Here is a 16,104-nt window from a genome sequence, read left to right as displayed (position 1 = left end):
GCAGATCAATCTCTGTGAGGATTTTACTGAGATTGGAAAACGTAATATTTGTAATTTGATCAACAGAATTAGGGTCCTTGAAAATGAAACCAATCCTCACACTATTTTGATTTGTCATGTTGCCTCCTTGCAAAAATTGTAAACAAGAGGAAGCCTCTTATCTTTTATCAAAACTTTGCAAGAAGCGGTTGCAAAAAAAAGTCTAATATTCTACTATTTACCATGAAAGTAAAGTGATGTTGACGCTTCCGCGTTGTGCTAAATAAAATTCAAATAATCTCAAATCACAATGCAATCTGAGGATGCCAGATTCATCAAAAAGTAAGTGGTCTTTGACATACTCATTTGAACTTTTTTCAGCACATACTCGGATGTGACCGTTCCATAGCTTTTCAATATTTAACCATAGATTTTTCTTGAGCATTTCGAGTTATTTAACTCCTTAATATATTACCTAGAGTATGGTCTGGCTATGACATCACCATTTGAAACTGACCGAATAAATTTCACACAGTGGCAAGTAGAATCGAGCTCTTAGCCGTCGCAGACCCAATCGTTTACTGTCATTAGGCTGGCTCTCACAGCTCTTTTAGTCGACGCTGAATTGGTTTGAAATTATTTTTAGGAGTCAGGAGATCTATTGTCTTGATCCATGTATGCACTTACATTTCGGATGTCAAATCCTCTGTCGCAGTCTGAAAATGTTCAATTCTGTTCAGTATAGATTCCAGAAAATTAAAGGGTGGTCACTTTCACAAGACCTAAATAACCAGTGTATACTATCTAGTGGAATTGAGGAAATATCTAACCAATTTGTTACAGCTCGATGTTGCGCTTAGTCATCCGCCTTGGGTAAGAAGAGCACTAAACTTTACTTTGTCTAGTTTCATATGTTGAATGTGTTCTTGATCCATATCACTTCATGTCATTCTCTTGATCAATTCCAGGAGATTTAGAGCTGGCGCTATAGACGTTCATCCAACAGAGAAAGCTCTTATTGTCAACTATGAACTGGAAGCGTTCATCTTAGGTGAACACGGTGATCCAATTCTCGGAGAAAGCAAAGTGAGTATCTTTTCTGAGTTAAGTGTCCTTGTAATAGTTTTAAAGCGTGTATTGATGAATTTAATGGAGAAAAAGGTAAGAAAATTCTTGTCTGTAAGTAATGATCATTCAATGAAAATTGCAAATAATGGAGAATTTTTAGCACTAAATACTATTAGAGGATATTTGCTGGGAGGCGATTAAGTCACAGAAAGGCAATGAGTAACAATCTTAAATCATTTTTTCGCTGTTGAATCAATATTACTCTGGACTGTGATTTGTGGCATGTATCAGCAAGAATGTTGAACCGTGGGCTAGTCTTGTCAGCATGAATGTGTTTGGAAGTCTGAGTATGCGCCTATACCCATCAAGTAATTCAAAGTTCATTGAGTTTCAGTCTTCATTGAGTCTCTAAATAGACTCAATGGAGATGTTGCATTTGTGAGAAATTTGCGTTTTGACCGTTGATTCTTTTGCAAAAGTTCGCGAGAAACACAACGGTGCCACTGGTTTTCTCTGAAATCAACTCCTCAGCCCAAAAAAAGCTCTCAAGTTGAGGCCAAAATGGAGGGATATCCCACGCTATCCTGAAAGTCCACCTCTACATCAAAAGGAACTCTCCGCGCAAAGATAGGGAGCAAGAACATTAGCAGTGATGCCGTGTTCTCAATTTTTGAGTCCCCAAATAAAGTGGCAGCCCTGTCAAAGTATTTGCTCCCTATCTTTGCATGGAGAGTTTGTCTTGATGTAGAGGTGGACTCTCAGGATAGCGTGGGATATCCCCTCCATTTTGGCCTCAACTTGAGAGTTTTTTTTTAACTTGGGAGTTGATTTCAGAGAAAACCAGAGGCACCGTTGTGTTTCTCGCGAACTTTTGCATAAGAATGATCAGTCAAATCGCCAATTCCTCACACATGCAACATCTCCATTCACTGGATACACATAATGGGTGAGTTTTAAGTGCATTGTTAGGTAAAGAGTCGAATGTTGATTTTCAAGTCATGTTTGCATAAAAAATTAGATTTATTTTGATTTATGATCATTATTCCACTGCTACTAGTAATGTGTTACTAGGCTTTGTGCATCTAGAAAATATATTTTTTTATAGATCTCCATTTCTGCTCCAGAACTGAACAACCACAATACCTTGCACTGAGATCATGTTTACTTCTGATACTGAAGATATTTTAATTTTTTTCTTTTTGTAGAAATGTCAGAAACTAATTCGACTTCGCAGCTTACACGCTAACACCAACTGCCGTGCCCTTGCAAATGAAGTCGTAGACAAATGTGCTCTAATACACAAATCAAAGCTGAATGAAGTGGAACACCTGATATACTATCTGAAAAATAGAAAGCAGAATGCCTTTACAGGTAAGTAAGGGACTGCCTTTAAAGTACTTAACGTTCCAGGTAGGAAGGTGGTCTGAGCATTAAGCCTACATTATGCAAGTATCACAAGAGGAGTGGGAAACGTTTATGGCTGTGTTACATGATTCATGTTAAAATCTAGTCCTTCTATTACATTCTTAATCCTATACCTAAGAATATGCTAAATGCCTGCTAAGAAAATTCAATAGCAGACGCTTAAAAAACACTTGTGTTTTTGGAAATAAAAATTTTAAAGTCAAATCTAATGCAAAGAAATCAACTGAGTGTAAGTTTACAAATGAAGAATACGTATTCATCTTTTCCCAATTTCTTTTTAGAGTAACCAATAGAATAAAAAATAATTATGATGGTCAAATTTTTGTCTGAATTTCTTTGACTTTAACTCCTCTTGGAGGTTATGGGTGAGAAGTGGATAGGTAACCTCTCCCTGCGTTTTTTACAATATCAGAAACCAAAAAGTGTAATGGAAAAATGTTATCGAGTTGTGTTTGTCTTACAAAGTAAAAAAAGAAGAAAAGAAAAAAAGAAAATGAAGAGTGCAATTGGAAAGCTACCAATTCAAAGTCTAAAAACTATTTTTCTTTCCGCCAGATTCAAACACGGCAACTTACTCAGAAGGGAATATGTCCATCAATTCTCAACTGGGTCCAGGTGATAAACCCAGCTTTAACAATATGGAAGACTATTTAGAGTTACTCTATGAGGATCTGCAAGAGAAAGTTCGTGGCTCAGCGCTTATTCTAGAACTTGCCAAAGAGCCAAACAACCTTGAAGAATTGTCTAACAGAGGTAATTGCGATCAATGTGCTTTAATGGAAAGAAGTAGAATGTCTTCTTTCTAATAAGTTCCAAAAAAACAATGGGCCACTAGACCAGTTAAAATTTTAAGCATTTTGATTTATGTTTCCGCTTCAAAATTTCTCACTAATTTTGAAGCTCTGTCCTCTGCAAGTACAGAATGTCTACTGTAAATGTAAACCAGAAATACCAGAAAATATTAAGAAATTTGATTTCATCAGGAAAATATCAGAAAAGTGGGTCATGGATCAGGAAATTCTGAGTAAATCAAGCATTTTTCAACTACATACTGTTTGGCACATGCTAAAGTGAAATGTTTGATTTTGTTCATTAAATATGTTGGTTCATTCAATCAATCTAATGTTAATTTATTTGCACAAAAAATTTCTTTTAAAATATCAGGAAAAAGCAGGATTATTTCTGGAAAATCCAAAATGATATTTTTATAGACACCCTTATAGTAGATAGTGGCCAACTTCTATGAAAAGAAAGATATTTTTTACGTGCACTATTGCGATCCTTGATCTGTAACTTTCCAAGTTGACTTTGGACTTCAGGGGTGGAACACTAGATGTATGTGTTTGAACTTCATTTAGTTTTTTCAACTTTTTCCAGTTGGATTTTGTCCCTACTGTGCAGAAGCTATTAAATCATGGTCAGATATAAATTAATCAATAATTATTAAATATCGTATGTATCATATCTAAAAATGCTGTTTAATCTACTTTATCCACAGATTCTGTCCTGAGTGCTCTCTCTCGAGTCCTTCGCGAAGACTGGCGCAAAAGCATTGAGCTCAGCACAAATATTGTTTATATATTTTTCTGCTTTTCTACGTACAGCATATTTCATCCTATCATCATGCAATTTAAGGTATGCTCGTCTCTTATTATTAGAAATGAACTTTGAATGAAACAAGTAATCTTGGATGCTTCACTAGCTGTATGAAATTTCCATTATTTGTTACGTATTGAATTACTTCATTTACAGTACTCCAAAGAGTGCTATTCTTGTTGAGCTAGCCTCTATGCTCCACTGGGTCCACTATCCCTCCCAAAACTGATAACATATGTAGAAAAAACTCAAGAGTCAGAGCTGACAGCAGATAACACACAAGTTCCTTTGCATGAGAAAAGTGTACTTTCTTGAAAGAATGAGTTGAATTCTCTTTTCTCCCATGAGTAATCAAAGTAGGTATCAAATGTCCTTTCCATCATCCCTTTCATTACCAGGCTAGATTCTGCATGCCGATTTATTGCAACAGAGATTGGTTCTCATGCAAATGAATTGGAGTGCACTCTGTCAGGCTGTGTCTTAAGTTGTAGTTGAGATCTTCTTTGACAGAAAGAGTTACAAACGTGATCACAACCGATTTGAGGCTGTTAAGTTGAGGCAGAAATGTTGTGGGAAGGATACGCTTTTGCGGAACGCATATGATGCGTTCGTTCTAATGAAAGGATTAACAAAGTTTTTAATCTCTTCCTTGTCTCACCTCTGGAACAAGATTAGTAAGTTTGAATTGATTAAACTATTTATAATTTAAAACCTCCCTGATTCTCCTAATTTTTAAAAAAAAAAATAGCATATTTATGTACAGGATTAATTATGAGGACTTGAACCTTTGTTATTCATAATTATGATTTTATGAAAGCAGAAATTCAAGTAATATAACTATAGAACTTAAAAAATAAGAATTTTCAGATTTCTCTTTTTTTTCTTGACACAGGTTGGCTCTTTGTGTATTGAAATAATTGATTACGAACTGAAACGGTATGATGAGTGGAAGTCAAGTCTTGAAAACCAAGAGAAAAAGGATGAACCCAAACCATCCCGTCTGCCTGTTCGAATGACCAAATCCGCAATCGATACAAAACGACCGAAAAGTTCCGGTATTCCCATCATGAAAACAGACCCACGAAGACACTCATTGCATGTAGATGATAAATCCAGGTCCAACTCTCCTGTATCAGTTGGAGGTAATTTTCATTATATTTTTCGTCTAAATTTTCTTGATTGAAAAATCAAACTATATATAGCAAAATAGTATTGGCTTCAGGGACTCAGTGAATTCATGTTATGTAGCAGGTCTGAGGCAGCCGGAGAGTGCTTGAATGCTTCTTAGTTCATCCAAGAGCACATTCATAGTTTGAAAAACTTAATAGGGAGGTTCTAATGGACAAATTTCTTTCAAAAGAATCTGCATCTTGCATGGAGCAAAATGAGGATCAAACATTCCGTCAATAAATTTCAATAGTTCTTCCTTTTGATTGGTGCAATGAGCAGTATTGCTCAACCAAAAGGGAGATCTAGATTTGTAAAGATATCTAAGATTTATCATTTTAGATTTACTGTGGTTAAATGAAGATCTTAATTTTTTTTCTGCCCTTTGTTTGCAGAGCGGCGGCAAAGTGAAGGTCTGAAACTCAGCACATCAGTCACGGAAATTGCAGGGGACAAAAATGAGAGATCAGCTCAGAAGTTTGAAGCCCTAGCTCGGAAACAAGACCAACTTCTCCGAAGTAAGTTCCTTTTGAGAGACATGTAGGTTTTATCAGAATTTTCCATTTTCAAACTCCATTGACCTCGTAATATGCACTCGGTACAACATTGCTTCTCAAAAGAACAAACGTAACTTCATTTCAAAATTACAAAATTTCCTTATACAAAAGTAATTTTTATTATTAATCTGTTCAGAATTTCTAAATGAAAATGTCTAATTTTTCTGCTGATTTTATGAAAAAATCAGCACAATTTTTGACTGTGTAAGCTGTGTGTTGTCTTTTGTTGTTCATCTATTTTTGTTTTTTATAAGTATCTTTGTTGAAACATATGGATACAAATTAGTAGTAATATTGAGTTGATCCTTGCTAAAAAATCATTTGATAATTCCTAATAGGTCCAACATAAAAAACAAAGTTAATAATGACTATTATACCATAAATAAATAATACTTGTGGTTTTTATTAACTCAGAAACTTAGCAACGAAAATTTTGTCTTTTAATCGTTTAATTAATTATAAAACTAAACTAACTGCAAGTCTTATCGATTTATTACTCGCCAGAAAGGAAAAAGAAAAGTTATCAAAGACAAGCCCTTCCTACTTACCTGAACACTACCTTGCATCATAAAATTTTGAATAAACAAAAATGAATCTTACTGGTCTACCAGGTCAATTTGGATATTGAACAGTCATTAATTCTTTGCATTATTTCTACCTCTTTGATTTCAGTTAGTTTTTATATGCTGCTTAACATCTCAGAAAACACTAAAGTGGAGGATAAGATGCGCAAAAAGAACATTGTGGGGCTGTTGATCCGAACTTTGGATCGAAACACAGTCGAGCTATTAGTTTTGGTGGTCATGTTTCTAATGAAATTATCAGTGTATCGTGAAAACAAAGACAAAATGGTAAGTGCCCTGAATGCCCAAGCATCTTGTTAGAAGGCTAAATGATAATCAACCTTTTTATTTGAGTCATTTAGATGCATTAGAAATCTTATAGAGGTAATATTTTGTGGAATAAATACTTATGGAACCTCCAGGGCCACAGTAACAAAACACACGACAATTTTGTTGGCAAGTTGTGAAATCTTCTCGCATTTCTCCTTCTCTTCCTCATCTGCTACTCCCTTCGTTTGAGCAGGCACTAATGGTTGCACAGGAACCTAAATGATATTAACATTTCAACGGTAAAAATAGTTAATTCCAATGTGAACGTTTGGCATATTGCAGATTTATTCACAGTCTATTCTGAAGTGACCATTTTTCCACATAAATATTTAATATATTTTTTTTTAAGTTCTAATACTCCACATTCATTCCTATACAGGCTGGGGAACTGTGGATGCAGAAGGTGTAAAGTTGTTTTACAGTCTGGCAAGTTTCAGCCTTGCTTGTGGCAAATAGAAACTTCATATAGTACTCCTCACTGCTAAATGTGAACTGCAAAGTATAAAACTTCAGTAGGGTTCAACATAGTTGGATTTTTGTACCAAAATGTGCTGAAATTCTCCTAAGTACGTGCCAATACTAATACTGAACAACCTTTTGTTGTTTTTTTTAGGCGGAACTAAACATTATTGATAAGCTACCCAGGCTTTTCATGATTGGAGACAAGAATCTTGAAAGTGCAACAATCAAGTTAGTGTACAACCTATCTTTTGACTCATTTCTTCGGGAGAAGATGATAAGAGATGGTTTCTTGCAAAAACTGGTGACTCTACTCAATGATTCCCAACATGCTATGTTTGTTATGGGAACCATGTATCATCTGAGTCTTGATGATCGCGTTAAAGCAATGTTTGCTTACACTAATTGTGTGCCTTTGGTAATCAATATATTTTAATTTTTCTCTCTATTTTCAACTATGTTCAAATGTTCCAACCCAAAATTTGGTTGTTCTCAGATGGAGAATAACCAATTTCAATGCCGATATATCATTGATTTTCCTGAAAAATCGCAAAAATTAAATTAAAAATTAATAAGCGATTGATATATTGACTCGTTAACGTTAAAAATTGATTCTACAAGAAAAAATGCGTAGGTGTCGGTGCACTACAGTCATATTAGGTGCATTTAGTCATCCATGAATCAAAAATGAACAATTTCAATCTCAAAAAATTGTCGATTTTCCGTAAAGAATCTAAAAAAATCGATATAACCGATCGACATATTGACTCGTCAACATTAAAACTCGATTTTGCGTGTAAAAATATGTAAGAACCAGTGTGTATAACATGTGTGAACAATGATAACAACCCTGTAGACAATTCAATTCAACAAGAAAATAGCGTAAAATAAGGCCGGAGTTTGACCACTTTGCCCCCCCATAACTCGAAAACGATTCCGACACTCATCTTGAAATTTTTTCCTGAGTTTTCAGTTATTATGAGCTTCCACTTAAACCTTGGTTCGATGGTCGAATCGAATACCGGAAAAGGGTGGAAATTTTGGGAGGCTTTTTATTTCAACTTTAGTATAAATCTTACTAAAAATCTAACTTATCAGAGGAAATGTGATACTGCAGCATCTTCACTACTTTTTCTATTCTATAATATTAAAGAGTTTCTAGGTTTGCTCAGTATATAATTAAAATCTTATTTTTTTATGCTTTTCAGATAATTGATATGCTGATAAATGCAAAACCTGATGAACCACCTGACACTTTGCTGATTGCTTTATGTATCAATCTAGCGCTCAACACACGCAATGCTGAGATTATGATAGAGAATGGTCGTCTGAAGAAACTAATGCATCAAGCATTTGAATACCAAAATGGATTACTGATGCAATTGATTAGAAATATTTCCAAACATTCCACAACTAAACATAATTTTATTGTGAGTACCAAAGATACCTTATCAACGGAAAATGCTTACGATGAAACCTCACGGCCCAATTGTTCTCCCCATCCTATGCATTAAATTAGGTTTGGTACTGATGAAATACATGAGTTTTATTTTCCTTCCTGAATTAGACAGAAAAAATCTCACGGTGACAAAAAGACATATCTTGATTGTTCCTTGTCAAAATCTTCTTTTTTTTCTAGAGAATACTGCTAGGAAGTTTGTACTAGACCTCTAAAAGAGGAAAGAAGAATGCCAAAAAAAATTATGGGATAATCTTGCTCAGTCATTCTTCAAAAATATAATAAGTAACAGGAAATTTTTTATGCTGAAAGCAGAGATATATGATTTTCTAGTTTTGTTAGAATTACTTTTATCTATTGCTGCACGATTGTTCGTAAATTCATCCATCCTCAAGCTTGTTTGTTATGCTTCTTTCTAGGAGTATGTAGGCGATCTGGCGAAAGTATTGACATCTTGTAGCGATGAACTATTTATGTTTAGCTGCTGTGGCATTTTAAGTAACATGATCATTCCTGAACTAGACTTTGATCAGCTGATCAAACAATACCATCTTATTCCATGGATAAAAAAGTATTTAAAATCAGGTAACAATATTATAAGATTTCTCGATGATCTTTTTATTTTATTTTATTTGTATCCTCTCTGTTAGAATCTCAAAGCATTACCCATTAATTTCTTAATCCTGGTTTTGATTACTTTTCTTCAGTTGCTAACTCTAATTTCTGCATCCTCATCTGGAAATTTTATAACTTGCGATTCTATCACATCACTTGCAATTCTCACCTATGGTGCTTGATTGTAAAAATGTTTAAATTTTACCTCTATAATTCAATCATTCAATTTGTATAATTTTGAAAAGTATTCTTAAAGTAGCAGCCAGATTGTTGTAATAATTGCCAACTGAACAAGGTAAAACTAAAAAAGGAATGAAGTTATGTGATTGGTTGGTTTTGTATGTCGCCCTCTTTGTTTAGCCTGCGTTGGGTGAATTCAACGTTAAAGTATCGGCAACTCAGAAAGTGACTTTAGTTTCTTGCCATTTCACCCAACATAGTTACAGTTAAGAGGACGTTTGGCAGAGCCAACCTATGAAATAACTTCATTCTTCCTTAGTCTTGTCATGCCTGGTAGACAAAAACAAAATTTCAATATTCAGGCTGCAGGTACAATCAGTGAACTTGAAATTTATTCGGAACTGCTGGCACTGAATTCTTTAGTCAGTATGTAACTCTCATGCTTAGTTGCTTGCCAGGAGGGCTTGATTAGAAAAATTTCCCCTCTCATACTTATTTTTTTTTCACTTTTTTTCTGTTTTTACAGATAATGATGACAAGATCCTAGAAATCATTGTTTTTATTGGGACTGCTGCTGTTGATGATTCATGCGCGGAGTCTCTTTGTAGAGAGAACATTCTAACTCTTCTTATTGATATCTTAAAAGGTGATTCTCAAATTTATGTAATAGTTAAACCTAGTTCTAATACCTCAAAGTCAATATTTTCTAATAAGAAAAGCTAAAAATTTGTGAGAGGAAAATATTAGAATTTTAAAACAATGCATTTTCAAGAAAGTATTAAATTATCATAACTACAGTAAAATCATCAAGCCACGCATCTTAATCTTTGTCAGTTTTAAATCATGAAGATTGTCAAATCGAAAAATCTCAATAAGCCGAACTTTCATACCGAATTTCACAATATTCTATGCGTAACTCTTCAAGCACTCTGTTCTTCCTCTTCTTGACTCTCTATCTTCCTGTATGTGATTCTTTTTTGTCACATGATTTTCATATGATATTTTCAACTCTGAACTCTCGATTCTTTTAGCCAAACAAGAGGATGATGAAATGGTGCTTCAAATAATCTACGTTTTCTACCAGATGTCTCGTCACCCAGTCACTCGGGACCTGCTGATAAAGTCAACCGAAGCACCCGCCTACCTCATTGATCTCATGCATGACAACAATCCGAATATTCGACGTGTGTGTGATGCTTGTCTCAACTTTATCAAGGTAAAATACTTTTACTCAACAATCAGAGTTCACCACAGTTGGACGTTTTTCTGCCTCACAGAACTGTAGACGAGTGGGAAAGGTGGGGCATGCTTGTTAAAGCTGCATATGAAACAATCTTAGTGGGCATGATTCCGTTTGGAGAAATAGGAAAGCGGGATTTTACATTCTGTCAAACGGAACTATGTGACAACTGAGTGCGGCACTCATGAGCCATGGGCATGTGACAAGAGTGTTGTACACAAGGCTCATGAGTCAATGACTCCCATGCAGAGGCGGGTTTTTCACCACTGACGTCACTGGCGCGGAAATATGAGTTTAAAAAAAATCCTGAGTGGGGCTATTTTTTAAATAAGCCAATCAATTGTATCACACACAAGAAATCTGCGTTTTTAATCTGCAATTTGAAGTTACTGACGTAGTCATACTTATTTCAAGTTTTCTGCCGTTAAGATCATCTCACCTAATATGACACTTGAAGGTTTTATGATTTTTCAAATTTTTGGTGATGTCCTCTTGGTTGAAACAGCTGTTGTATTTTTAAAATGTAATTTTCAATGAAGAATCAGTTTCAAAGGCCAACTCTTTCCTTCTCATGGATGAGTCTTTCGTTCCTCCGCTCAAGCTGCATCTCATACTGTGAGCCACCAAAAATTTAACATAATTTGTGGTTGAGTATACGCTGGGCCTTACCTTGTCAATGGTTTGAGACTTTTAACTAACAATATCTGTTGGTGAGGGTTTGGACCACAACTTCAGCATAATTACGATATAGTGGGATTATATTGTTGCAGTGGAGGGGGGCTCGAAGCACTGGTAAGATGTCACTCGCTTTCTTCTTTTCTTTTAGTTGCTTGGTGAATTCTAATATTTCGAGATAAATGAAAAGTAAAATCGTGTTAATTTTTTTCCCCCTCTTAGTTATATGATAAAGAATGGGCCGAGAAAATCAAAATTGAAAAATTCACCTGGCACAACTCTCAATGGCTGGAGGTGGTCGAAAACAAAACTCTAGAGAGCTCACCGTCGTTGATGAATGATGATAGTGAAATATTCCCTCGCTATGACTTATTCCAGCAATCAATGCTCTTCAATGCTGGTTCTCATGCATCAATTCCTGGTGTTACCGGTGATGACATTGAAATTTTGTCCAACAATCCTCTCTCTGATGAGGATAGTCGGCCGAACAGTAGGTAAGTCACTTTTATCATTTGCTTAATTATTTAGTAATGTATGTCCTCGAAAGATAAAGATGGATATGTCTGTGATCAAAAAAAAAGCCTAACCTAAAAAGAAACCTAGGCAAGTAAAAAATCACAATTAAATGGCCGGATTCAGCCAGACTGCATTTCACGGTTCCTAATGTTCTCTCATGCTCTATCCTTTTAACAGAGAACTGAACTACCTAAAGCCTTTTAACCTTTATGAATTAAAACAGTCCGAAATGGACTTTTGGCGAAGGTCTGCAGGGATCTCGCGGAGAGAGCGCGTTCGTAATGAACAAGTGTGTGAAATAATGGGAGTTGAGGAAGATATTGTGCACGATATCAAAACCAGGCAGCTGGTTTGGTATGGACACGTGCGGAGAATGGCAGATAGTAGGTTGCCCAGGAAGGTATTTGATTGGGTTCCTCCCGGAAGAAGGCGGCGTGGACGTCCAGTAAAAGGTTGGCGGGAGGGAGTACAGGGGGAGATCAGACGGTGTAATCTGCCCGATGATTTGTGGGAGGATCGATTCCGGTGGCGATTTGGAGTCGCAGAGCGCTCTAGTGCGCTGAGTTAGCGGCTTGATATGTATGTATGAATTAAAACAGTACACCACACGTTTTCTCCTCAAAATTTCATGAGGAAAATAAGTTACACTTCTGGAAGTCTGGAAATTAACTCGTTAACAAGATTTTAGGTGTTTACAATGGGCCTGTTGCGCTGGTCACAGAATCGTTTATTGATGTGTGGTTCTTATAGATTAGCCAAAAATAATTAGATCTTCTTAAACGGCAACTTTCGACGTTGAGTATTAATCTGGATATCGTGCTTTGAAAGATTCGGTTTATGACGTCATTCACCAAGGTAGTGACACCTTTGGTTTTTTCTACCTTGTTCAAGTTACACATCGAGTAACCAGTGCAAATATGTGTTACCCTGACTGATGAAAGCAAGGCGGGAGAAACCAAGAGTGTCACTATTGCGGTGGAGTCTTAAACCGAACTTTTCAAAGCGCAATATCTTGGTTAATATTCAATGTAGAAAGTTGCTATTCGGACAGACCTTATTATTTTTAGCTAATCAACAAGAATCAAGCACCAAAACAATTCTGTGACCAGCGCAACCGAGCCATCAACATCGGTGCAAAAATACAAATGACATAATTTGTATCAGCTAATTTATATGCGATTTGTGTTGACAGGACCTGTTGCTATCTTGTTCAGGAGTTGTTTTCCAAACTTCCTGTCGTGTAAATCGTTTTTCATGTGAAATTTTGAAAGGATAGCTTCTGATAGTTCCCTCAAGCTCAAACCATGTCTAGTTGCTCCTCAAAGCCTCAGAAGCAAGACGCAGTTAAGCTCTCCAGGCTGTAAATATTCAGGGACCAGTGAGTAGCACCCAGGTTCCTCATTGGAGGAAGTTATTTGTATGTCTCTTATACTTCTTAGAGAGTTGACAGGTTCTTTTTCTGATTGCAGATATGAAGCGAGTGATTTTGACGAATTTGATTTAGAGCTAGCACAAGCACAGCGTCCTGAAATGGAGAAAAACTTGCAATTCATGCGGAAGAAAACGCCTATCATGAAGTCCTCGCTCAATGGTGTTGAGGCGGTTCGTTATGAAATCGATGAAACAGACGAAGATGATGATGAATGTTGAAGTTGTCATGAAGTTTGAATATCTATTGAACCAAAATTATTCATATTTAGAGTGAAGCTGGTTGAATAGACATCTTAATTCAGCAGGTTCTTTAATTTTGCACTATGTATCAGCACGGCTTAGGGGTAACACGTGTAAGAAATTAGATCCTATGTGCTTTGGCAACAAACTTATGAAAGTCTGCTTTTTTAGTTTATTTTAATTCCTTTTTCTTGTATAAGTACATAAAAAAGAAGAGCTTTTCGTGGCTAGGAAACTTTTTTTTTGACTCTTATGAATTTGATGTGATTTTTTAGAACAAAATGCAATCCTTTTCTGAGTGATAGAACTTGAATGAAATTTTTTCAATATGTATTTAATTTTGTGGAAGGAGGGAGTTTTTTTTTGTTGGCGCACCCTTTCTAGTTCAATTCTGTTTGTTTCTGTGTTTTATTTTATACATTTTTTTAGTCATTTGTTTTAGCGCGTCGATTTCACATGTAGTCATTTGTTTTTTCTTATTATTTTATCGGTACTTTTTTGTATCCATCGTTATTTCATTTTTCTTATGCGTAGTAAGTTTTTGTTGTGATATTTTTATTATCAGTGCATTTTCACAATTTATATCCACCCATATCTTAGGAGTACTCATCTAAATTCATCATAGGCAGCATTATTATTTTGTGCACAAAGTTTAGTAGTAAAAAATTGGAAACCATCAGTTTTTTAGACTGAAAAACTTATAATTGCTAGTCTTTTTGATCACTTAAACAAACATGTGTAGCTTTTTTATTTTTATCTGTGATTTTATGTCTTATTCTAGTTTCTTTTTTTTAAAAATGAACTTGCATACTTTTACTTTGTTTTTTCTTTTTCTTATTTTAAGTAGACATAGAAAATGTAACAAAGACGCCGAAGGTTTTTTGTCAGGAACCATCCTACAAACTCTTTGTTTAGACTTTTTTTCTTCTTTCTTTCTCTACTCTCTACTCCTATTCCATTGTGCAGTGGTATAAGAGTCAGCTTTATTTTTTGAGTGTGATTAATTTTTAAGTTAACCAATTGATCTGATTCTTCAAAAAAATTACCGAGGATTTATATTTTTGTAATTATCTAGTCTATTTAGATAAATCTGTACTGATCTGTACTTTTTTAAAATTTGTTCATATTTTTCTTTTCTGGAACAGTTTGCTCTCTTAAGTCATTAATTACAATGGTTGATTAGCTTCTTTCCTCCTCTTACCTTTCTACATTTTTGAAGAGCACCCATGTTATCATTTCTGTTTACCACAAAATCTGATCACATTTCAATTCAAACGTTTATGTTGTTCAATTACTTGTCGCTAAGATAGTCTTTTCTGTGAGCAGATTGTTTGTTTGCCTACAGAATGGAACAAGTCTAAGGTGAAATAGAGTGGGATCGGTTTGTCGCATTATTTGCTTTTGTTGTCGTGCTTATCAAGTTGTATTCCTGTCAGTTACCAAAGAGGCATCTTGCGAATAACCCAAAAAATTATCAACCAATCACTTAGCTCTGTTCCACCTTGGTCTCATCTTATGTTGTTGTAAACAAGTACAATTTAAAAAAAAAAAAAAAAAAAAAAAAAAACACCCTGTCAACTGTTGGATTGTTAAAAATAAACCTAGTTTCTCAGTTCCCATATCAATAAAACGTACGCATACTTTCACTCATATCTGTACAATTCTTTTTCCCTTATTTTGTTTGATTAGGTTTTCTATCATACAAACAATAGTACTCAATAGAAAATTACTACGAAAATGAATTTATCACAGTGGCTTGAATTTAGGACTACTAAGTTTTTGTGAGATGAAAATGGATCCATTTTTTTACCAGAAAATGAGAATAGCTCCTATAATGTTTTTTGTAGATAGAATCGGCAAAATTTGTCAGCCCTCTTGAAACTCTGGATCTACTTTACCATTTGCAACAGGGTCTAGGGCCCCAACGACTAGAAAATTGAAATATTTACAATTTAATTTCTGCTAATATGAATCTAAACCTCAGAATGACTAATACTAGACGTATTTTGTCTGACGTGACAAAAAGTATGTTTTCCCACTAAATTGTCCCTTTCTCACAATCAAGGAGCAACCCATAAGAAAGTACATAGTCAGAAAGAGAAAGGTTAACCCCATGATGATTTGTAACCTTTTTTGAAACTTGTTCAAACATGGTCCCATTATTGCGCACCAAAACGTATCTACTTGTTGACAGTTTTGTGATGTCTTGCACCAAAAAGTTCAACTAAACATCCCTAATAATCAGTAACGCTCAAACAAGATAGATATGTCTCAAATGGTCACAAAACAGTTACAATTGTTACGTCAAACAAAATTCGGCTAGATTTTCTCTCATTTTAAAAGCATGTGTGCCAATTATTCTGGAAGAATGCTTGAAGCTCTTATTTATTTTTTTCAGGATAATAAATAGGAAAAATGAAATCAGATGAACAACTCATTTCAGTGTAAATATTATACTTATAATTTAACATAAATATGACATTTTGTATTATACAATTAGTTGACCTGTAATAGATTTAGGTTATCTTTCATCTGGAATGGGAGCACCGTTAACAAAAGAAGATTCCAGATCGTACAATAAAATTAAAGGTAACACAAAAATAT

General features: G+C 35.0%; 1 protein-coding gene across 1 annotated transcript; it reads left to right on the top strand.

The window, feature by feature from the left end:
- Positions 1-138: 138 nt before the first annotated feature.
- On the top strand, positions 139-15,150 carry Kap3 (kinesin associated protein 3). The gene is made up of 15 exons (XM_019055382.2): positions 139-321; positions 948-1,065; positions 2,253-2,418; positions 3,028-3,225; positions 3,971-4,107; positions 4,961-5,210; positions 5,631-5,753; positions 6,465-6,643; positions 7,299-7,562; positions 8,353-8,574; positions 9,023-9,188; positions 9,925-10,044; positions 10,430-10,614; positions 11,536-11,807; positions 13,299-15,150. The coding sequence occupies exons 1-15, from the start codon at positions 290-292 to the stop codon at positions 13,477-13,479; spliced, it is 2,613 nt and encodes an 870-aa protein (XP_018910927.2). The 5' UTR covers positions 139-289; the 3' UTR covers positions 13,480-15,150.
- The last annotated feature ends 954 nt before the right edge of the window (positions 15,151-16,104 follow it).

Source organism: Bemisia tabaci, chromosome 7 (genome assembly GCF_918797505.1).
Source record: "Bemisia tabaci chromosome 7, PGI_BMITA_v3".
Classification (NCBI taxonomy): Eukaryota; Metazoa; Arthropoda; class Insecta; order Hemiptera; family Aleyrodidae; genus Bemisia; species Bemisia tabaci.
The sequence above is the reverse complement of the archived record's forward strand: the minus strand, read 5'-3'. Positions and strand labels throughout refer to the sequence as shown.

Bases quoted from the DNA above. Each gene is read 5' to 3' on its own strand.
- Kap3 (XM_019055382.2), top strand. From the start codon at position 290: ATGCAATCTGAGGATGCCAGATTCATCAAAAA. The intron at 6,644-7,298 runs GTAAGTGCCCTG...TGTTTTTTTTAG, and splicing joins GTGAAAACAAAGACAAAATG to GCGGAACTAAACATTATTGA. The intron at 8,575-9,022 runs GTGAGTACCAAA...GCTTCTTTCTAG, and splicing joins CAACTAAACATAATTTTATT to GAGTATGTAGGCGATCTGGC.